This window comes from Lonchura striata, chromosome 15, assembly GCF_046129695.1.
Source record: "Lonchura striata isolate bLonStr1 chromosome 15, bLonStr1.mat, whole genome shotgun sequence".
Lineage (NCBI taxonomy): Eukaryota > Metazoa > Chordata > Aves > Passeriformes > Estrildidae > Lonchura > Lonchura striata.
Genome location: NC_134617.1, coordinates 16,288,245 through 16,312,695, shown reverse-complemented (window position 1 = coordinate 16,312,695; position 24,451 = coordinate 16,288,245). Strand labels below are relative to the sequence as shown.

Here is a 24,451-nt window from a genome sequence, read left to right as displayed (position 1 = left end):
CTTGCCTCTCCCTCTTGCCTCTCCTCTTCCCTTTCCATCAAGGGAACACAAAAGCAAACCAAGAGCTGAGGGAAGCAGAGGGAACCAGAGGGATTGAGAGCACTGAAAAGCAGGTGGAGGGATTTGAGGGGCCCTGGTGGCACCAAAATCCATATGGAAGCACATGGGGGATCGCCATGAAAGAGCAGAAGCCTCTAGGGACACGGGAGGAGCACCAAACCCACATTAATTCCATATGTGAGAGACCTGGTGGGGTTTTTTCAACTTGAGTCCTGGATCTGTCCTCTTTCCTCCATGTGCTGGCATGCAGGTTTCAGATGGATTTTACGGTGCGTGAGCGTCCCGGGAGAGTTTCCTGCTTGTGGGAGAGAAACACTCCCGTTCCCACCCGGATCTCACAATGCCTTGTCACTGACAAAACATTCCCAAATCCTCTCATTTATCAAATGGCCAATCCTGTTAACAGCTTAAGAAACATAATTACCTGCAATCTCTTCTGCTATTCATTTGGTGCCTGTGCTTCCCTTCCCTGGCAGCTTCCCAGGAGCCGGGCAGGAGCTGCAGCCTCGGCGCTGCAATTCCCTGCGCGGTGGGAGCCAGGTGCTCCCGGGGCTCTGCCTCCCTGCTGGCAGCTGCAGGGCTCCGCTGAGGGGGGAAGGCAGCAGCGGGCACAGCTCCCCTGGCATTGCTGCCTTGGAAGTGCTGATCCCTCCGGATGCTGGGAACACCATGAAGCAGGATCTGCTTTTAGGGTGGAAGAAATCCCAGCCAGATTTCATGGAATCATGGGATGATTTGGGTTGGAAGGGACATCAAAGATTAGTCCCATGGGCAGGGACATCTTCCATTGTCCCAGGCTGCTCCAAGCCCCAGTGTCCAGCCTGGCCTTGGGCACTGCCAGGGATCCAGGGGCAGCCACAGCTGCTCTGGGAAATCCATTCCAGGGCCTCACCCCCTCCCTGGGAACAATTCCTAATTCCCAATATCCCATCCATCTCTGCCCTCTGGCAGTGGGAAGCCATTCCCTGTGTCCTGTCTCTCCAGACCCTCTCCATCTTTTTGGGAAGCTGAAGTGCTTCCCAAGGTCTCCCCAAATTCAGTCCCAAGGGACTGAAATGCTGCTACAAGGTCTCCCCAAATCCTTCTTTTCTCCAGACTGATTTCCCTTGCATCCTCTGATTTGGGGTGGCTCTGGGAGAAGCAGCAGGAGGGGCTGGGGCAGCTGTGGGTGCTGGAAGGGGCTGTGGGAGCTCCAGCAGCAGCAGAGCAGAACCTGAAACACCAGGGAACTGTGAAAGGGGAAATCAGGATCAGCTGGAGCCACACGAGCTCCTGGTCATGGCACTGCTGAAAGGAGCTGATTTCCTGATTTTCCAGTGCATCTCCAACTCCTGAGAGACTTCCCAATGCCTGGTTTGGCCCAAATCTCAGGGAGGATTTCGAAGAGCAGTGTTTGCAGGCTGTGGATTTGCTGCCATCCTTAAAGTTGGTTCTGCATGGATCAGCTGGATCCAAGGAGAACCCTCCAGGACCACAACAGCTTTTCCCAGAGCCAGACCATTCCCAGCTCTGTCCCTGCCATGCCTTTTGTGCTTTAAAATCTTGCACCACGCTGGCATCCCCACTGTGCAGTGACTGGCCAGGACAAGCCCTGGCTCCTCTCTGTGTTCAGACCTGCCTTGGCTTGGGGAGGATTTTTCTGATTCCTGCTCCCCTCCTCTCAGCTATTTTGGATCCTCGATGTTTTGAATAAATGATACACATTCTTTCTGACACTTTCATATGTTATTTTTAAGCAGTTTTTTATGCTGCTTGCCAACATTTTCTCCTTGCTGTTCTTTGAATTTTGTATTAAAACCCCCATGAATAAACTGTGTACAAATCACAAGGTCTTTTTTTTTTAAGTCAGACGACATCTTAGAGGATTTGGGGCTTTTTGATCCTAAGATGCTAATTTCAAGAATATTTTGGTCACTATTGTAGAATAACCCTTTTTTAAGAACAATTTGAGCCTCAAATACTGTGTGTGGACAGAACTACCTAAAAAACTGCTTTTCCTTTTGGAAATAGTTTAATTAATGTCTCAAAATTCAGCCACTCACCAACCAAACATCACCCAGACTCCGAGATTTTTGATGGCTCTGGGTACCTGCCTGGAGCAGGGAAAGGAGTGGGATAAGAAAGTATCCAAGTCTTGAGGAGGGATTGAACCAAGCTGGATTCTTGTGCTTAACAAGATATAATTTATATATAGGGAGATAAAGAACTGCAAGTGAATAAACTGTACCAAAAAAAAAAAAAAAAAGGGAGAACTGCCCCAATAATAATAATAATAATAATAAAAGTAGGACAGCTATGCTTTTCTAGCAGAACTTGCTATTTCTTTTATGACATTTATCTCAAATCATGCAAACCCTTCAGAGCAGCACTAATGCCCAGTGGAGTTCTCCAACCTAAATGTCTAGTTGTCAGTGCAAGAAACAAAGATAATGAAATTTGAATGCTGGATGCAACAACAGGGGCTGCCTCTCCCTGCTCCAAGTGGGAATGATGGCTCCAAAGAGCCTCACCAGGACAGACTCAAGAGCAGACACTTTGTGAACAAATGCTCAAGATCTCAGCTATTTTTCCCCATGATTTATTTTGTCCTGGAAAAAAAAAAAAAAAAAAAAAAAAAGGAAAAAACCCCACACAAAACAGTTGTATAAAGACGCTGCAATTTCAAAGCAAAATTTGAAAACATTTCTGATTTGCAAATGGCATCTCAGCATTTTCATGAGAATAAAATGCTGCTGTGATGCCGTGGTTAAATATTTCATTCCAGCTCCCTGAACAAACTTAAAATCTTATTAGGAGGCATTTTGACATAAAAGTGAGCTTCTCTGTGGTGCCCAGAGCTGAAACATCTCCAGCTCCAAGTGCAGCTGCAGGAGCCCTCGGTGCCAGGGAATGATCAAAGGTGCCACCCGTGAGCCCCTGCTTGTCCCCACACCCAGCCCAGGAGGAAAAACACACCTTGAACATCCCCAGGGCTGGGGAAACAGCATGGAAAATCCATGGAAAACACATGGAAAACACACACAGCTGTCAGAACCCTCCTGTGGAAAGGCTGGGTGAGTTTAGCAAACAGAAATGCTCTGCCTGGGTTCAAATTGCGCTGCAACAAAACCTCAGCCAGCGCTGGCTGCTCCATTTCTTGTGTGCCCTTGGGAGAGGGAAGTGCTGGAAAAGGATTTTGGGGAGCAGACAGAGAAGGAAACAGCCCATGAGGGATTTTTCCAGAGCTCCCTGCATCCCCACGAGCGCTGCCCTCAGATCTGGGGGGTGGCTTGTGGCAGCTCCCAGAATGTTCCTGGGGTGATGGAGGGGATGGAGGTCATTCCTGTGCAATTACCTGATGTGGGAGCAAGGAGCTGTTGTTCCCCTCTCAGAGGGTGGAGCACATCTCCCATGGGAGCTGCTGGCTTTGCACTTCCCCAGGGTGGGTGTTTAACCCCAAAACAGCCATGGCTGGCCTGCTGCTGGGAGGAGGAACTGCCCCACCGTGTGCCACTGCTGGAGCTGCAGTGGGGGTGTTGAGCAGAGCCCCCATTTTCCTGTGTTTATCCCATTGTTCCTCAGGGCTCTGTGCCACACTGCTTCTGCTGGGGCTGAGATCCTCAGTGCCACCGTGCTGGCAGCTCTCCTGGGCCTCTTTTGGGACTCTGAGCATCCTCTCACCTCCTGGACGGTTCTTCTGGTGCCTGGCTGCCCTTGGCACGGCCTGGCCCATGGGGTGGGTGCAGGGCTGAGCCTGCAGAGCTGGATTTGTGGCTCTGGGTGTCCCAGAGTGGGACGTGCTGCAGGACACAGCACAGGGGGGACAGAGCTGCTCTGCTGGCTCCTGCCCTTGGGTCACACAACCCCAGGAGTTCTCGGGCTGGGGCAGAGGGGCTGGGAGCAGGACCAGGAAATGATTGCTGGGCACAGATGAGGACCCTGAGGGCTGTGCCCGGTTCTGGCCCCGCATGGCCAGAGAGTCCTGGAGGGGCTGGAGTGTGTCCAGGGCAGGGAACGGAGCTGGGAAGGGGCTGGAGCCCCAGGAGAGGCTGAGGGAGCTGGGAAGGGGCTGGAGCCCCAGGAGAGGCTGAGGGAGCTGGGAAGGGGCTCAGCCTGGAGCAAAGGAGGCTCAGGGGGACCTTGTGGCTCTGCACAGCTCCTGACAGGAGGGGACAGCCGGGGGGTCGGGCTCTGCCCCAGGGAACAGGGACAGGAGGAGAGGGAACGGCCTCAGGCTGGGCCAGGGCAGGCTCAGGGTGGGCAGCAGCAGGAATTTCCCCATGGAAAGGGGGCTCAGGGATTGGGAGGAGCTGCTCAGGGAGGTTTGGAGTGCCCATCCCTGGAGGTGTCCAGGGAAAGGCTGGAGGTGGCACTGAGTGCTCTGGGCTGGGGACAAGGTGGGGATCAGGCACAGCTGGGACTCCATGGTCTGGGAGAGCTTTTCCAACCCCAGTGACTCTGAAATTCTCCCCTAGGGCTCCACCCAGCCCCCAGGCAGCCTCCCAGAGGCTCTGGGAGCACCAGGGTGCTGCTGAGCAGCTTAACCAGCTCTTGCTGCGTGTGAGTGCGGCCCCGTCCTCACGCAGGGAGGGTACGAGCAAGTGGAAATCAGGGCTTATGTTTGCCACTGATAAATGTATTAATCTTTAGAGCAGAATTTCAACTACAACCCTTTTCCAGGCACCTCAGCGCTCCCTTATTTTGCAGGCCTTGTAAGGGAATGTGATTTTGCCTTTTAACTGGAGTGTATCTTATGCTAAGCAGCGAGATTAAGCAGAGGGATCCAAAAGAAGTTGCTGAATGGCAGAATTGCCTTTATAAATAACATTAATAATTTATCCGATCCAGGGGTTTTTTGGGTAAATGAAATACCTGCCTCTGTATAAAGCCCACTGAATAGGAACACATCTCTGCTTTTATGAGGCTGGGATTAAAGAAGGGAAATGCTAAGGGGCTTATCTTCGCTTCAATTTGCAGCCCTTCCGGCTAATGGCAAACTCATTTAAGGAGCTGCTGTGTTTGTGCCAGCTCTGGCTTTGTTCTCGGCGCTGGAGCTTGGCTGCATTTCCCACCACGGCGCTGGGGAGAGCTGGGAGGAAGCACTTTGTTTTCCTGACCTCAGATTACCAGACAAAAGCCAGCAAGAATGGTTTTCCTCCGAGCCCTCCCTGCTCTGGGCTGGGCCAGGACCCTCCGTATGGAGAGGCTGGGGCTGGAGAAGCCCAAGGAGCATCAGTCAAAGCGTGCTGGGACACTGCCCCGAGTCCTCCTGCACCAACAGGCGTGAAATGGCAACGTTCACCCTCCCAAAGTCCACGAGCTGTCACTTCTCAGCTTTTCTTTCATGCCCGGTGAAAATCAATCGCTTCAAAGTTCACTGAAAGTGAAGGCAACGTTTGCTTTCCATTCAGGGCTGAGCCATCTTCAGGAGCAAACCTCTCGAAAGGGAGAATAGCAAAAATCAGCAGAAAAAAACAGCTCTGAATAATTCCAACTAGGCAAGGGAAAAGCAATTTGCTCCCAGTTATTCCTCAGACAAAAGTATGAATATAAAAAATCATCGGCTATTTACCCTGCCTGGACTGTTTGCACGAGGTTTGTGCCATTCCAGCTTTGCTTCACCGACCCTCAAAGACCTCATCACCGGATCCTCGAGGCATTTCAAGAAATCAAGGGACTTGGGGGATTATTATTTTTTTTTTTTTTTTTGCATCAGCAGGGCCCAAAAGCAGAGAAAACAAAAGGGGTCCTAAATGTGACCCAAGCTGCTGCCTGTGTGTGCAATGACCTGGATCAGGCTCTGACCGACTACCAGCAAGGAAATTTTATCCAAAATAATGTTACAAGCTCTGTGCTTTGCATTCAGCTGTGGCAAAGGCAGGTGGGAATTTACAATCTGCTTTAGCAAAAGCTGAGATTGTCTTTAGCTGGCTGTTTAAAGGCAGTTTTATGTCACCCACATCTGCTGCTGCCCAGGAGGGCCCACAATCCCCAGAGCTGTGCTGCTGCAGCGAGGAGAGGAAACAGAAAGGGAGATGAAGACCTCCTAAGCTTTATCAAACCCCACCAAAAAGTCAGGAGATTTGGGGATTATGCCGTGTAATTACATTACCTGCAGAAAAAAGTTGCCTGAGAATTTCCTGTCTTGTGCTGCCAGCGCTTTTCAGCCATTAGTAACACACAACTTCCCATTGTCTTTTCCCGAGGCACAGATGGGCTAATTTTCAGCTACCTGATAATTACACATTGTTTGAAACTATATCAAAAGCTTCCACTCCTGCAGCAGCCATTCCTGCAGCTCCCAAAGTCCCTGGCTGGGGTGGGCAGGAGTCTCCATCCCTCAGTCCATCTGTCCCTCCAGGAGTGGAGCTCTGGAGCCTCCACACTCCCACTCAGGTTTCCCAGGCTGTTTTTGTGGGGATTTGCACCTTCTCCAAATGGATTGGAGTTACTGAAGTTCCACCAAAAGCACCTTCCCTGCTGTTTGCCAGTGTCCCAGGTTAATATGGGATAATGCCACATCAAGGTGGTTCTGCTGGAATGCTCATGGGAATGCTGATGTTGTGGGGAAATGAAGGATGAACCAACATGAGAGGCTAAAAACCAGCACAACAAAGTCTCAATTTTCCTGGGCAAAGCTGGGGACTGCCAGGCTGGAGAAAGTCAGGTTGGAAGGTGACAGCCCCTCCTCTAGGGCCAAGGTGGGGGCTGGACAATCTCCTTGTGCCCTGATCCCTCCTCTTCAGGAGTGGTGTCTCTCAGAGCCAGCTGAGCTCTGATTGGATTTTGAGAGTGGTTTTTTAGTGGGAAAATGCAAAAATCCTCCTCACTTGTGTGTTTGCTGCTCTCCATCATCAAGTCCTCCTGTTCCCTTATCAAAGAAGGAAATTAAGTGGGGTTGACATGACTGGCTCTTGACAAACCCATGTTCTTTGATTTTATTCATCCTTTTACAAGTTGCTCATTTAAGCCTTTCCTCCAGTCTCTTTCAGGGAATTTAGACTAAGATGATTATTCAGATTTTTTTTTTCTAACTTTTTTTTTTTTAATTTTAAGTATCCTCTTCAAAGAGAGGTGCTTCTCTTATCTCCAGGGACCTCTGCACCTTCATCAGTTTTGAAGATAACCACCAAGGGTTCAATGTTCCAGGGTGTTTTTCATCAGATTCTATAATTTTGAATACATCTGACACATCCAAATGGCTCCAAACTCCTTCCCTTCCTGTGGCCTTCCCCACAATTCCCTTCAAAGCTGTTTCATTACGTTTTATCTACAATTAACCTTTGGATAAAGACTGAAGCAATGGAGATGGGACAAATCCCTGCCTAGAATGCTCAGTCTGTTCTCTCTCCCCAAACTTTCAGGTCCCTCCACATCTTCTTGTTCTTGTTTTACATCTGATTTATTTGTGGCCTCTTTTGGTTGCCTCCAAAACCTTGTGAGCAGCTCCCACTGTGTGAACCTGTACTATCCCTTTTTTCCCCCCAGGAATGTGCCTGTTTCCACTCCCCACATGATTTTTTCCAGCTCCTAGATGCCGCTGCTGCCATAATTCCATCTAATTATGCTCCTTATCAGCTTTCCTGGGAAGCAGTTTGTTGTTGTGCACCATCTTTGGTGTCTTCTGGGAGCTGCTGCGTTTCCTTCTTGCACATTCCCATCCAGGAGAGCTCCTCCAGCACAGCCCTGATCTCTGTCAGCTGCTCATTATTTTGTTATTTCTATCATCCCACCTGACTGTGCTGCTGCGAAGAGACGCTCAGGTGATCCAACGCTTCTCCTATTCCCAAATCTCTTGGGATGTGAGTTAAGGACTGGCCTGATATCGCTGCAAAACTGAAGGGAGGGGATGGCTGAAAGCTCCTGAAATCCTGATGGCGACCCTGAGTGGGGAAAGTGTTCCCTGGGGGAAATAGATCCAAAATTGGCTGATTTTTCTATGTTGGATTGTGTGTGGGTAGTGCCAGAGCCTGGCATCTCCTGTTGTTCTCCCTGCACGTGGGCTGGGATGGAAAAGCAGCTCTGCCCATGCCCTGGATCTTCAGGACCTTCACATCCTCGGCTCAAGAGGCCCAAGGTGTCCCCACCCCCATACCCCGTTTTTGGGGTCTCTGCCTCACACTCCTGAGGTTTCCACACTGGCCCAAACATCTCTTTGTGTCTCCTGTGGCCGCTTGGAGTCAAGAGCCACTGGAAAGGCGCCTCTTGGAGGGAGGAGTCCCAGGTGCCCTGGGGATGTTCCACGCTGGGCTCCAGGTGTGATTCAGTCTCAGGTTTAACAAATGCTCTCCCTCCCGCTCGCTCGCCTCGAGTAACGAAGCAGTGAGATAAAAGGCAGGGCCACGGAAGGTTGTCAAAAAATTACTTGCAAATTAACGCGAGGACAAAGTGGGAGAGTTAATATCATCTAAAGACCCTTGAAAGCGGCACTGGCGCGTGCACCCTCCGAGCACCGACGTTCCCAGGCACAGCTACACTGGTAAACCGAGCCCAGGGGGCTTGATTAACAGGAAATTTTCAGAATGCCAATTAGAGCAAAGTTTACCGAACAAATTGTTTGCACTTGTACCCTAGAACCATCATGAATTTTAATTCTGCATGGATTTATGTGGCTGAAACAATAATTAAAGATACATGAACGCCTCACGTTCAGGAGAATCCCCCAGGGTTGTGCTGGAGTTTTGGGTGGGGAAGGGGGTGAGGAGCCTGTTTGGGTAGGAGCTGCTTTCTCCTGGGGGACATGGGGTGAAGAAGGCTTTTCCCTATGGGAATGAGCAGTTTTCCAAGTACTGAGTTCCCAGATTTGTGCTGTGTTTTGTCTTTGATTTATTTTTTCTCTCTTTTTTATTCCTTCATTTCTCTAACCTGACAAAGAATGATGCATGGGATGTTTTCCCAATAAACAGTGGCTTGTCTTTTCCTGCTTCCCACTTTTGGAGGCTGTGGGATCTTATATCAGCTCCTTGTCTTGCCCAAAACTGGAGCCTTGCTCTTCCCTGCATCCTGGGAAGGTACAGAGGAGTCCCTTTTCTCCTTATCCTTGTTCCTGCTCAGGCACTCCCAGGTTTGGATATGGGGGAAAGGCATATGGGGATGGATCCCTTTTCTCCTTGCCCCTGCTCAGCCAGTCCCAAGTTTGGATGTGGGGAAATGTGGGTCTCAGATTCAGTCAAAGAAAGAAGCTGAGAGTTTCTAGCCAGGCAGAAGCCTGGGGAAGAGCTGGAGAAGAATGTAAATAATTCTTTATCTCTCTTGTTTTTCACATTGTTTATAGTTAAGTTCTATCACTGTGTGTCAAGCACTCTGAACCAATGGTGGTGGGTTGTTTTCACTTCAGAACCAATGGAGTTGGTCCTTGTGGAGCTCTGTATAAAAGAGCGGGGCATTTTGAATAAACGGAGTTTTACTCTCACAGCCTTCTGAATCAGAGTCTTCTTCATTCCCGTCCTGCCTTGACGACGACAGGGAAAGGCAAATGGGGCTCCCTTTTCTCATTATCTCTGCTCAGGTACTTCCAGGTTTGGATGTGGGGGACAGGTAAATGGAGATGAATGCCTTTTCTCCTGATCCCTGGCTCCTGCTCAGCCATTCCCAGGTTTGGAAATGGGATAAAGGTAAATGGGGACGGATCCCTTTTTGCCTGATCCTTGCCCAGCCATTCCCAGGTTTGGATGTGGTGGAAAGGCCTGGAATGCCCAGGGAGCAGCTTTGCCCCCAGGAGAAGTCACAACCAGCAGTGTGATGTCTGCATTTGAATTCCTCTCCTCCTCTCCTGGTTGCTGGTAAATAAGTTACACATATTTTTAGAAGAAGTTATTTTCTGTCACTGCACTTTTAAATGTCAAGCTCCTGGAGAGGAGTCTTCGAGAGAATTTAAGGTCAGTCAGGCTTTAAGGAAGAAATACAGGTAGGGAAGAGCAGCAGTGGTTGGGCTTTGGTCCAACCTAAGCCTGGCTGTGGTTTAAATGCTGGACAAGCAGGAGCATCCCACACAGAGGTAACAGCCAGGGGCACAGTTCTCCCTGTCCCTCAGTTATGGAAAAGTGGAAAATTTTGACCAAAAAACGCTGGATGAAAGTTCTGTGTTGTGTTGGTTGAGAAGCACTGATGAATAATTCATCCCCTCAAAGGTCGCTTTACAAATGATTAATTAACCTTAAGAAAAGTTGTCCTCATTGGCAACATCCATTGTCCTGAGAAGCTTCAGCATGTTTGCCTGTGTTGTTTAAACCCAATTATTTGGGAAAAGGCTCGAGGAACCTCTGGGCAAACAGTGGTGGGCCAGCACCAGCCATGGGGGTCACAGCAGTCCTCAGGCTTTGCTGGGCCCCTGTGGGGTAAACCAGGCTCAGACACTGCTGGACCTGCTGAGATGTGGCTGGGAAGGTGCTGGGGTTGCACAGAGAACAGTTCAGCATTTGTTTCCCTGTTTTAATGTGGGCGTGTGGCTCTCCTGGCAGGAATGCTGCTCCTGGAGCTCCTGCTGGGCCTAATGGCTGTGGGGCCACTGCCTGGGCCTGGCGTCCCAGGGCTTGCTGCACTTGTTACCAGCCATTTCTCATGTGCATTTATTAACAAAGTGCTCCTTAAAAGCCCCTCCAGTGCCTGGAGTCGTGCCTGGCTGATGCCTGGATGCCTCCGGTGAGCAGAGTCTCTGCTGGAGCTGCCTCACCTCAGCAGGGTCCCGAGAAGCTGCAGCTGCTGGGGACCCCCTCTGCCCCCTGATTCAGGCTCCAGGAGAGCCCCCAGCTCTTGCCAGGGTCACTTACGATGCTGATGTTGATTTATTTTAATTCATGGATGTGTCTTATTTTCTCAGGGACGATGGCTGAAGGCTAAGCTCCCTCAGTACCTCTCCCAGGACAAGTGTGTGGAAATTTTGTCTACGTCAGAAAGTTGCTGTTTCTCCAGCTCCTTCTTCTTCCTTCCCCTCCCAAAATCAGCAGGACACCGGGTTCTTGCACAAAAAACAATTTACCCTCTCCCCTGACAGCTCCTACATTGCACAAAGTTAAGTTGATTTATTCATGCCTTTTTTAAATCCACAAAGTGGCAAAAGCAGCACATTAACACCTGAGTGCTCCCTGTCCTGAACTGGGGGAGGTTCCCCAAATGTTTCAGCTCAACTCCGCTGTTTCCAGGAGCAGAGCGACCACAGAAAGCACAGGAAGAGTCTGGGGGAGAGCACCACAAAGATTCACATTGTGAGCAGTTGGGTTTAGCTTTGTTAGGCGGAGCTGGGCACCAGAAGGGGCATCTGAAGTGCTGCTTTGGTGGGGTGTGGAGCCCAAGCTGGGTTCAGTGACTCATACTGGTCATACTGGTCACTGAACTGGGAATTTGGGGTTCAAATGAAAAGGGAAAATTAGGTTGGATATATGGGAAGGAATTCCTCCCTGGGAGGGTGGGCAGGCCCTGGCACAGGGTGCCCAGAGCAGCTGGGACTGCCCCTGGATCCCTGGAAATGTCCAAGGCCAGGCTGGAAGGGGCTTGGAGCAGCCTGGGACAGTGGGAGGGGTCCCTGCCCTGGCTGGGGTGGGATGAGATTATTTTAAAGGTCCCTCCCAGTCCAAACCAGTCTGGGAGTCCCTGATTCTGCACAAACATCTGTGCGATGCTGATGGACCCTCTGGATTCAGCCCAAAAATGATGGAGAGCCAATGCACAGCTTGATGGCACCACTCAGCTGCCAAACCACCAAATTCTTCCCACCTGTCTGCTCCTCTCCCACATCTCCTGTCTGCCAGTTCCTGCAAAATCCCTCCCAAACTTCTGGAACTGGGAGCACTGGGCTCATGGGGACCATCCAAGTGACATCAACATTGCAGCACCCGCTGTGTCAGCTCTGCCTGGTGTTCCTTCAGCTCAGGCATCTCCTGGAGCTCCAGCTTTAATCCCCATATTTCTGCATTTGTAGGGGTTTTTTTTAGAAGCATGAAAATGATTTACAACATTTCACATTGCATTTTTTTTAATCCCTTGAAATGAAAACAAATCTTTTCCCGACTTCTCCCAATTTCAAGGCCTCGCTTTTGTTCGGCTCTTGCTGAAAAAACTATGGGTGGGAGAAACTCCTAAAATCCCCAACCACTGGAAAGAAAATTGGTATTTTTCCAAGTTAAGTACTCTGACAGAGTGAACATACATGTTTAATTTGAAAATGTTGATTCCAAATGGATTTTTGTTTAAAAAAAGCTTTCCTCAAGCAAGTCAATATTTGTAATCAAATTGAAATTTCCTCTGGGAATTATTTATTTTCATGAGGTCTAATTTTTGCAAGGAAAAATTCTACGCAGGAAGGGCTTAAGGCGCTTTAAAGCAGCTTTAGGAATCTGGGAGATGGGAGGGGGCTGGGAAATCCCACTCAGGCTGAGCCCACTTGCCTTTGATGAGGGTGAGCTGATGAAAGAATTTAAAGTGACTCTTTCTTCTTTGAAAAGGGAAAAGAGTGAGGAGGAGACAAGGGGAGGAATTGGAAGGGAGGAGACATCCAATACCAGTTCCCTCCCGATCCCCTCCTTTATATTCCTCAAAAATCAAGAATAAAAAAATTCATGTGGCCCTGGGATTCCCTGTGGAAATGTTGAACAGTGAAGTGAGGGACCTGAGCTGGACTTGTGGGGTTCCTCCATGGCCAGAGGGGACAAGGGGCACTCTGGGGTGGACTGGAGCTCCCCTGCCCTCACCTGGCACCTGCTGCAGGAGATGAACTGCAAAGAGTTCATCTGCCTCGAACAGACAAGCTGAGGGTGGCAGATCCATGTCCACCACAGGTCCATGTCCACCACATGTATGTGTCTACCACATATCCATGTCCACCACAGGTCCACGTCCACCACAGGTCCATGTCCACCACAGGTCTGTGTCCACCACAGGTCCATGTCCACCACAGGTCCGAGTCCACCACAGGTCCACGTCCACACAGGTCCGAGTCCACCACAGGTCCACGTCCACACAGGTCCATGTCCACCACAGGTCCACATCCACACAGGTCCATGTCCACCACAGGTCCGTGTCCACCACAGGTCCATGTCCACCACAGGTCCGTGTCCACCACAGGTCTATATCCACCACATGTATGTGTCCACCACAGATCCATGTCCACCACAGGTCTGTGTCCACCACAGGTCCGTGTCCACCACAGGTCCGTGTCCACCACAAGGCCATGTCCACCACAAGTCTGTGTCTACCACAGGTCCATGTCCACCACAGGTCCATGTCCATCACAGGTCCGTGTCCACCACCATCCTGTGTCCACCACAGATTCCCATCCCTCAGAGAAAATTGTCATGGCACAACCTCAATATGATTTTCCTGCAGAATCTCTGTCCATTTTAGAGCAACAGTTGGGGTTAATGATGTGCATAATTTACATTATTATGCCTTTTATTTATTTTTATTATTATGAATTGCCTGCTTTCATGTTTATCTTCTTGATGATGCTCTGAGAACACAAGGGAATGGTAGGAAAACAACCAGAGAGCCCTGCAGTGTCAGCCTGGAGCCTAGAGCCAGCATTCCCAGGCTCCACGCACTCCCAGGAGCATGGCACCGTGGCAGATCAGAGCCAGCCTGAAGCTTTATTTGGAATGGAAACAAGGGAATTCAGGGTTTGTTTGCCCTCCAAGAAAGGCACAGGACCAGCCCCCAGCTCCTGACACTGCTCCTCTGCCTCCACCCACGGGCTGGGGGTTTTGGGGACCTCTTCCAAAGGAGCAGGATTTCCCTCCTCATCCCAGCTGTACCCAAGGAGATGGAGAGGGATTGACTCCAGTTTTGCTGTAGCTGGAGGGGGATAAGGAGACTCCAGCTGTGGTGGCTCCAGGCACAGCTCCTGGGGCATCGTGGATGCCTCCTCACCACAATCCTCAAAGCTTTTCAAACACGCCCTGATTACTTTCCAGCTCAAACTACTTTTTACCTTCTCAATCTTGCCGGTTCAGCCCCTTTTCCAACAGATTAGGGTGAACTGATCACCAAACAAACCCCTTTTTCATCCACCAGGCCCTGATTTGTTGCTCTGCCCAAACACAATCCCTGCCTGAGTTGGGATATCTGTGGGGAAAGGCCCTGCTGAAAACATTTAGGGACTGGCAGGAAAATCATCAGAATGATTGGGGTGATTAATTTGGAGTTGTCGAAGACTCTTTTAAAAGATGCCCTAAATGTGTTCCTGAAAACCACGCTGATCACAGAAGCAATGAAGAAATGCACCTTGATGAGATAAGAGGTGAAAGAAGCAATAAAACCAAATAAAGCAACCTATATAAGAAATGGGATAAGAGCAAGCTGACAGCAACAATCACTGGGCAGAAAAGAAGGGAAGCAAACAGGGCCTGACAGGAACCTGAGCTGGGAAAAGAGTCTCAGTGGAGATGGAGAGTTGGTTTCCCAATCCAGTGTTTGGATTCCCAGGTGTCCTGGCAATTCCTGTGAGGAGGGAGCACAGCAGGGCTGCTCCAGAGGGTCTGTGGTGGTTATTTTAAATGAAGAATTCCTGATTTGGACAATACTGAACTGTAAATACTCCTGCCTCCCCTCAGACAGAGATTTTTAAAATAAATCTGAAATCCAAAGCTTGGAAAAGGAGCTCTTCAGCTGGGAAGACTTCTGATCCACCTGTTTTAGCTCTGGTATCACTTTTGAGGACATGGAAAACCACCTTGTGGTGTTTTCCTGTCATCCAGAGCACTGACTTCCCTGGCAGGACCTAAACCTGTTGTTTTCAGGGTTTCAGGAACAAATCCAGCATTTCCCAGGGCAGGAAGTACACTGGAAACAGGCAAGACCATCGTGGATGCTGAAAATCCTCCTCCAGGTGCCTGGGGGCTTTGGCTGCACATGCACAACCAGCCAGGCACCACAGAGGAGAGATGGGAGAAATTCCTGCTGCCCTCAAGGGTCTGTCCATAAAATGGGGTTTTCCTGTGTGTTTTAAATAGTTTTGTTCTATCTGAGGTTTGGATCCAGGTTTCTCCAGCCTGGAAGCCAGAGGGGCTGGGAAAGGCTTGGGTGGGGGTCCAGGGTCTCCTGTTTCCAGCCCTGGGCAGAGGGGTGGGAAAGATCCTCCTCAAACAGCCAAAATCCCAGGAAACCTCAGGCACTGGCACAGAAACCAGGAAAACACAGACTTCCAGGGGAAGATGCAAACACAGAGAACTTCCAGCTGGCCAAAATCCCATCAAACCTGACCTCTGGAGAACTGCAGCCTCCACGCTCTCATTCAGCTCCTGCTCAATATTGACACTGCAACCATTTCCCTTGGAGGGCTGGAGGAGCAGCACAGCCTGCAGGTCCCAGAGATGTTTCATTCCCAGGATTTCTGTGCCTGTTCCCAACTGCAAACCCCATGGGGAGAGCCCAGAACTGTGAGTTTGGGGTTATCAGAGCACCTGAACCTCATCAATTACAGAAAATCCAGAGTGAGACAGAAAGAAATTATCTTTCTCAGCAGGATGGTCCTTTCCCTCAGATTGGTTTTCAATCTTGGAACTCCCCAAGGAAAAGCCTTCACTGCCTTTGGAGCAGGGCAGATACCCTAGGGAATAAACACTGAGTTAGAAATAATGGGAAACCTTTGGGGAAAAAATAATCTGAGTTTGATGATAACCACAAAGGAAGAAATGGAAGCTTCTCTGCAGGATTCCTCACCTCCCAAGCCAAGGATTTCACCAGACCTCAGCCCTGTTCAGCACTGCAAATATATCAACAATTTATTACCTTGTTCCCTGGCTTACTCTATGCTTTTTGGAACCAGTCTAAAGCACAGGCAAATCCATTAAAAAATTGATTCCTTGTATTTCTTTATACCTGTCTCTAACTTGAGTCCCTTCTCTGTTAAACCCTGACTACAGCAAATTCACCCTTTGCCTTTCCCCTCCCCAGCAAGTGTTACTGACAGTTTTGGGATGTATCCCTCATCCTGCCCTTGAGTGTCCTGGAGCCATGGGGTGGGAGATGCAGCTGCAGCTCCTGGGAATGGGGGGATAAATTGAAATTCCTCCTGCCTCCACCCTGTGACTGCTGTCAGCAGTTCCAGACAGGCAGATTGTCCCTGGCTCCACCTGCACCCCGAACCCACAGGCTGGGGGGTGCTGGAGGTTCCACTGGACTGAAGCTCCTTCTGCCAAATCCGAGCCTGGAGCAGAGCCCCTCTCGCCATGGGGTTTATCCACAGCTGTGGCAGAAGCTGCAGTTTCCCATCCCAGTTCCACAGCCTGAGATCTGCCTCCTTTGGGAGCTTCAAATCCAGCAAATGGGAAACACAGCCACAGGCTGGATCAGGCACTAAGCTTTTCCCAAAAATCTGAAGGCATTCTACAACAATAGGCTGCCAAACACCTCAAAAATCATGGGATTTCACGTGGTTCCTGAGCAGCAGGAGCAGAGGGCACAGCGTTCCCAGCTTAAAGCTCCCTCCTGCAGCCCTGGAGTTGCCCTGGGGGTGTTTGATGTCCCTCTAGCCATTCCCAGCATTCCATGGTGTTCAGTTCCATTCCATTCCATTCCATTCCATTCCATTCCATTCCATTCCATTCCATTCCATTCCATTCCATTCCTGCCAGGCCACTGCTGTGCAAAGCCCTGGGAACACAGGGCAGCAATGCCAAAATCCTCCAGCTCAGGGTGTGGTGCCAGCAGGGACAATCCCTCCTCCAGCAGAGCAGGGACCTTCCAGTCCAGGTCACTGCACAGTCAGGCTGGGATTCAGCAAAGCTTAAATAACTTCTGGGAGCTGGACTCCACTGATCATGCTGAGGTTGTTACAGGAAGGTCCAGGATTGCAAAATGTTTCTTCCCACCCAAATAAGCTCCCAACCAAGCAAATCCTGCCAGCAATTTCTCACCTCTCTCCTGGAGCAAGGCGTTCCCAGCCTGCCCAAGGAATGATGGAAGTGCTGTGCTAAGAGGAAGGACATGCTTGGAAAAGAGATCCCACCTGGATTGCTGCTTCCAGATCTGGGGGGAACAGCACAGGAAGGACCTCGAGCTGCTGGAGCAAATCCTGAGAGGCCACGGAGCTGCTCCCAGGGCTGGAGCCCCTCTGCCCTGGAGCCAGGCTGGCAGAGCTGGGGGTGCTCCCTTGGAGAGGAGAAGCTCCAGGCAGAGCTCAGAGCCCTTCCAGGGCCTGAAGGGGATCCAGGAGAGCTGGAGAGGGACTGGGGACAAGGGATGGAGGGACAGGACACAGGGAATGGCTCCCACTGCCAGAGGGCAGGGATGGATGGGATATTGGGAATTAGGAATTGTTCCCTGGGAGGGTGGGCAGGCCTGGCACAGGTGCCCAGAGCAGCTGTGGCTGCCCCTGGATCCCTGGCAGTGCCCAAGGCCAGGCTGGACAGGGCTTGGAGCAGCCTGGGACAGTGGGAGGTGTCCCTGCCATGGCAGGGGTGGATCTCAATGACTTTTATGGTCCCTTCCAACCCAGACCATTCTGGTGTTCCATGAAGGCTCAAGGGAGTTATTCCTTAAAACCAGTAGTTTTGAACCCAAATCCCCTGGATTTCCCTTTGGCTCCTGCTGGTTTCACAGCCAGAGGCAGAATCATCATTTCCCTGATTAAACATCAATTCACTTGTAAGGCCTCAAGATTTATAATAAAATTAAGGGCACTTAATTAAGGACCCTGCAACTTTATTTTGCTGATATTCTGCTGGAGCTGTGGTGATTTCACTCAGAGCAAACCCCTGAATGTCCCAAATCATCCTTAATCCCACAAATCCTGCATCAAACCTTCCACCTGCTGGGAGCCAACAAATTAAACAGCTCCAAACTTTTCCTGGAATAACAAGGACAATCAACTTCAGCAGCAGAGAGAACCCCCAGGATCACAAGATGCTTTTGGAAACAATTTTTATTCCCCAGTTTATAAAAAATATGTTTGATGCCAAGGGGAAAACAAAGGAATGGGGTTTATAGGATAGGCCCAGTCTAAGATAAAGAGCAGGAGGGAGGAGAAGTTTTAGGGGACAGTGGCACTTCCAAGTGGGGGCAGGTGACAAATCTCAGCCCCATTTCTCGCCCTCTTACCATCACCTCAACACCAGCTTTATTCTTCTAAAATATTTAGTGGTTTCCCTCCACAAATTTCCAAACAACTTGGCTGATCTTGCAGGTGAAAACTGGTTTAAAAATTAATTGCAAGCTTTTAAAAATTAATAATTATTTCACTTAATTAAGCTTGCAGCTTCACAGATTTTTAAGCTGTGAACAATTTGGGAGCTGCTGCCGTTGGGATGGAAAATGTTGGGGGATGAGAGCTGGAAATCTGTTCCCTTATTGTTTCCCAGAGCAGATTTTTGGGCTTTTCTGCATCATCTGCGTTGTTATTGATGGCATTCCTGCCCTGTCAAAACCTGGATCTATAACATGGCAATTTTGCTGGAATTTCTTTTGTTCCAGCCTAATGTAAAATGTTTTCTTGTTGTCCATAACACATTTGGATATGGATTTCTTTTTAATGGATACTTTTACTTCTCACATCCATTGTTCTTTATTTCCCAGTGTCTAATTTTTAATCACAGCCATTATCTTCCTCCCTTTCCTGATTTGTTACTTTTTATCTGTAGGCTGGCTCTTTCCTCTGGCTTATTTTTTTTTTTTTTTTTTGCCAGGATGTGTTGTGATCTTTCCTTTGTGATCACCATAAATACTCCTGCCAAGAAGGAAGGGAAACAAAAGCCAGTTATTTCAGGGAGAATCTGAGAAATTTCTGCTTTCCAGTGAAGCCAGGGAAGAGAGCTTTAACAATTGCTGTGTGTGTGAGGATGGCCCAGCAGATTTTGCCGTGGGCTTCAGCCTGATTCCTGCATCCAAATGGGGTTTTTAATCTTTGGGAACTCTGTGGCACATGGCAGGAGCTGCTCTGCACCCTGCCCTGGTCTCAGCCCCCAAAATCCCCTCAATTTCCTCAATCGTGATTTACAGTGGTTAGAAATCCATAAATCTGAATTCATATTGTCCTGCAGGGGTGGATGCATGACAGGACTCAACATCTTTAATGGCTTTAAGCTGGAAAAAGAGAGATTCAGAGGGGATATTGAGAAGAAATTCCTCCCTGGGAGGATGGAGAGCCCCTGGAGTGGATTTCCCCGGGAAGCTGAGGCTGCCCCTGGATCCCTGGCAGTGCCAAGGCCAGGCTGGGCTCTGGAGCAGCCTGGGGTGGTGGAAGGTGTCCCTGCCCATGGGTGGCTCCAAGGTCCCTTCCATCCCCAGCTGTTCATGACCTCCCTGCCCGGAGCAGGGCTGGAATTGTGGGGGTTCAGGACAGTGGGTGAAATCTGGGAAAAATGGGATTTTTAGTGTCCCCCAGGCCAGGAGGAGCCAGGCAGACCTTTTCCCTGGAGCTCTGTGCCATCCCCAGCTGCAGTGCAGCTCTGGCTGTCCCTTGGTTTGTTTACATTGATTTTTGAATAATGACTTTTCATGAAATAAATTTCACTGGAGAAAATAAATTATTTTCGGGCCTGGGCCGCTCCCGGCGCTGATTCCCCATTCCCAGCACCTCATTGGCATCTCAGCATTTCCATTCCAATGCGAGGCATTCACAACTTTATGTATTTCCCTTTTCATGCAGAAAATCTGCCTATTTCTACTCAGCACAAGAGGAACTTTCGCTGGGTTGTTTAACCTTGAACAAATGCTGCTTTAACCATTTTCAGGACAGTGGAATGACAAATTCTGCCTCTGCCTTTCTGCACCACTGCTCCGTGGTTTCAACCTGAACGTGGCAGAACTGAAAGCAAAATACAAAATATATTTATTTTTTCCCCCCAGTGCTGCAGTGGAAATGTGCTTTGAGTCCTGCTGGGGTTTAGAAATGTTCTTTGAAGCCGTGGCCTGTTGTCTGCTGGCCCTGGCTGTGCTTGATGACCTTTGCTCCATGCAGGATCCCATGGTGGTGATCCCAGAGACGCCTCCGTGGGTGCAGCTCCAGCCGTGTTCCTCTGCTCAGCCCTGCAGCTCTCCCCGAGCGTGAGGTGAATCTTCAATCATTTTCCTCCAAGGCTGTTGAAGAATTTAAGCCATGACCATGCCCTCACAGTGGTGGAATGTCACTGTCGAGGCAGGACGGGAATGAAGAGACTCTGGCTCAGAAGGCTGTGAGAGTAAAACTCTGGTTTATTCAAAATACACCACTCTTTTATACAGGGCTTTGTGAGGACCAGCTCCTGAGAGTAAAACTCTGGTTTATTCAAAATATACTGTTCTTTTATACAGAGCTTTGTGAGGACCAACTTTATTGGTCCTGAAGTGAAAACAACCCACCACCATTGGTGCAAAGTGCCTGACGCACAGTGATAGAACTTAACTATAAACAATGTGAAAAACAAGAGAGATAAAGAATTATTTACATTCTTCTCCAGCTCTTTCCCAGGCTTCTGGCTGTCCAGAAACTCTCAGTTTCTTTCTTTGACTGAATCTGAGATCCGCAGAGGAAGGGGAGCTGATGTGCGGTGGGGAACGCTCTTGGAGGAGCAGCTGAATGTCTGCTCCATGAGGAAAGCCCACTCTGCCCCCTCAGACCGAGGCAGGCTCCGTTTGCAGTCGGAATTAGACAAACACAGAGCTCTGCATGAGACCCATCCTCATCCTCAAGTGAGAGCTCAGCCCACCCATTCCCGGAGATTCCTGAGGAATTCCCAGCTGAAGCTTCCAAACAAGGAGGAGAAAGAAGGGAAGCAAACGTGGACAGGTGTGGGGAGGCCAAGGAGGCCCAGACCTGCTGGAATTCAAAATGTCCCTCAGACATTTCTGGACGTTCCAGGCCCTGGTCAGAAGCGTTTGAGACCCTGGCAGGCAGCTGGACACAGCTGTGATTTTGGGTTTGAGCCATGGAATGATTTACCAACCTTGCAGGAAGAATAAGAAGTCACAAAAGTTTAGATATTAGAGTAGAAGTAGTCACAAAGTAAAGGGAAGAATTTCTGAGTGCTGTACAGGGGGGTTTTGGTTTTGTACATGGGGGTCAGAGGTTTTAAGATGGATTTGGGATCTGGGCCTGCCCTGTCCTCCCTCTTTCTTCTTCCTCACCTCTGTGTTCTTGGTGATGTTGGCACTCACAGATCGGTTTAGAGTAGAAAAGCACCATTTAATATAGGTAATAGGCATTGGGGAAAAACTGTAACCATGTAACACGTAATGTCCCATATAAAAGATAGAAAATCACCATTTAATATAGGTAATAGGCATGGAGAAAAACTGCAAACATGTAACACGTAGTGTACCATATAAAAGATAGAAAATCACCAGTTAATATAGGTAATAGGCATTGTGGAAAACTGTAACCATGTAACACGTAATGTACCATATAAAAGCAGCAGCAGCCCTGGGCGGGGAGAGAAGAAGCAGTCGGGGTCAGAGAGGATGTCAGGGTGTGTGTGTGCCTCTGCCTGAGCTCTGAGCAAACCACAGCAGCTCAAGGAGAAAATCTTTTAGATAACTTGCAATAAACTGCCTTGAGACCGAACAACAGAGACTGCTGAGCCTTTCTTTGGAAGCTCGGGTTGGAGGAGAGACTTTTCCACCACACGGAGCCACCCCTGACCCAGGGTGGGCTTCAACACAGACCAACTTCTCTGCTTCTCCCTGCAGGTTTTGGCCATCCTGCAGCCCACACCAACCTGGCCAAATCCTGTGGGGAACAACTTTAGGGACACAAAATCTGAACAAGGCAGGTTCTTCCTGCCCGTGTGGGACGTCCTGGTCCGTGTGATATCCCAGTTTCTGAGCTGCAGGAAGTGTGAATTATCTCCCCTGTGCCAGCCCTGCCCATCACTCACACTTTGCTCGGAGTGAAGAGTCTCAATCCACCAAATCTCTGCCTGCAGAGACATTCCTCAACCCTTATCTTCCCCACTTCTCTCTCCATCTTTTCTCCTTCCCAGGGTTGTTTTTTCCCTGTCTTTTTTTTTTTTCTCCTCCAGTGGAGGGAACAGATCTGCAAACAGTAGTTAAGTAGCAGGTGAAATATTGATCTGTGCAATGACAAATTGATCTCTTCTGTTTTGTTTAACATTTTTCCCCCGAAAAATTTCCACACTCAATTTACTTTTAGGCTATCACAGATCACTGAGGCGATTTTTTTTCCCCTAACTGTATCTGCAATGTGGGCATGCAAGGAAAAAGTAACATTTCCTGAGCAGTTATAGCTTGGTTAAAGCTTGTGACTGGTTCAGCTGAAATCCCAGAATCCCAGGATGGTTTGGGTTGGAAAGGACCCTAAATATTATTTGATTCCACCCCACGGGCAGGGACACCTTACACTATCCCAGGTTGCTCCAAGGTTTTAGATTTATTAATGTTTAGTTTTAGATTTATTAGGGTTTAATATTAAATTTTTACAACTCTTCCAAAAAAGGGTTTTTCTCTGCTGTCACAGCTTTGTCTTCTCACACTCCTTTTCTCATTTTTCTCCTTTGAACATGACTTCCACTTTTTGAAGGATACTGTTTTACCTCTGACAACCTCCTTTGGTCTGCTCTTTAATGAGAATTGCTAATTTTTTGCCCTTTTAAGGTCTCTTTTGATAATTGTATAGGATTGCTCTCATCCTCTAATAGAAGATCTTTAAACAATGTCTGTGTCCCCTGGAAAAATGTCACCCTTCTGGTGGCTGCTTTTAATTTCTTTTTAACAAGTCTCTCCCCTTTTATGTGGAGAGCCTTTTTGAAATGAAGTTGTGATGAACTTTTGTGGGTTTATTTTTAAATTCCTACAATGTTACCGAGTTTAAGAACATTGAGACACTTTTACAGAGCAACCCTTCAATAACAGCATTTAAAATCAGCTCTGTGGCCTGCTCAGGATTAAACCTGGCACTGCTTCTCCTGGCTGTCCCAAAGAGGAATTCTCTCCTGGGCTGTCTCTATCCATTTTTCCATAGAGTTTTTGGAATTCTCCCCAGTTCTGGGCTGGTTTGCACCCCCTGGGCCCCAGATTCTTGATAACTTTTATGGTTAAGAGTCACCTGGGCAGGTGGGTGCTGACGTGGCCTCCACCTTTTGCTTTGGTTTTGAATTTCAACTCACAGAGTGAGTTATTTTCCAATATTAATTGTTCATTAATTGATCATTGCAATAATTAATTAGTGCACTAATTCACCCAACCCTCCCCTGCACTTGCCCCACTGCTGCTTTCTGTCCTGGCTCTCATGGGTTGGGGCCTTGTCCCTCTGATTTCCACAGAAAAGCCAGAAGCTGGGATAAAACCTCACTAGATCCCAGCCTGGCCCAAAGGGACTTCCAGGATACCCCTTTTCCTGGACAATTTCCCACCCCAGCTGGGATTGTTGCTCCTCAGAATGGACACATCCAACTTTACCTGGATTTGTGTGTGGTGCCAAATAAATCTTCATGAGAAAACAGCACCAAATAACTCATTTTAGCAATGAGAAGTTTATGATGATAATGACAAAGTTTAAGGAGCGCTCCCAGCCTCTCTCATCCCCCAGAGCTCTTCCCAGGGAAGGAGGTTATCCCATCATTTACCACAGGAAAGCCAGGAATGTGTGACCAGCCAGAGGAAGGTGGTGACAATCCCAGCACCTTTCCCTCTGACAAGTTCTAGCCTGAGAGCAGGATTGTTCCCAAGCCCCATCATTTCCTCCGAGGCTTTTAGCACAGCTGAAAAGTGCCAGGAACACTCAACAAGGCAGGAGAGGAGGAAAGGGAAATCCAGGAGCAGCCACTCACCCTGGCTGGGTCTGCCTGGAGACATTTGGAAAGTGAGTCTGCTGTCCTTAAAGACAGTGGGAAAAGCCTTGTCCATGCCAGAAAAATCTGTCCTGAAGTTCAAGATAGATAAAGGAAAGGCAGGGCTGGCTTTGCTCCTGTCCCAGGAGCAGCACAGGCTCCACTGCATTCTCCTATTTCCTCTTGGTTCTTAATAATCTGTTGTAAACTGGTAGGAAGTCTCTGCCCTATTTCTAAAAACCCCTAAATCCTCAGCATCACCCCTAAGTCAGTGGGGTTTCTCTGCTTGCCCAGAGCAGCTGTGGCTGCCCCTGGATCCCTGGGAGTGTCCAAGGCCAGGCTGGATTACCCTGGGAGAGTGGGAGTGTCCCTGCCCACGGCAGGGGTGGAATGGGATGAGCTTTAATGTCCCTTCCCACCTGTGATTCTGTGATAAATCCAGGCTTACAAAACCCAGCAGGTTTTACTCCAGGTGAGTGCAGACAACATTTCCCAACATTTCCCTGATTCCCTATTAAACCCCCAGCCTGTTTATTCATTCACAGATGTCACAGTTTCATTTTCCCCCTGTTCTTGCCTCAAGCATCTCCTCTCCTGCCCTGCCTCGAGCTGCTGGGTGCTGCTGGAATCAGGGGGCAGCCACAGCCACATCTCCACTTGTCTCTGCTCCATCCCCTCCTGGAGGCTCCCGAGGATTCTGTTTGCACTGCACAGGCTCA

General features: G+C 49.1%; 1 protein-coding gene across 1 annotated transcript in view; it reads right to left on the bottom strand.

Moving 5' to 3' along the window:
• Positions 1-12,801, bottom strand: part of DELE1 (DAP3 binding cell death enhancer 1) — a 65,113-nt gene extending 52,312 nt beyond the window's left edge. Inside the window, exon 1 of the mRNA XM_077786743.1 lies at positions 12,726-12,801. Coding sequence (XP_077642869.1) covers positions 12,726-12,801 — 76 coding nt within the window. The remainder of the gene's footprint in view (positions 1-12,725) is intronic.
• Positions 12,802-24,451: the final 11,650 nt, after the last annotated feature.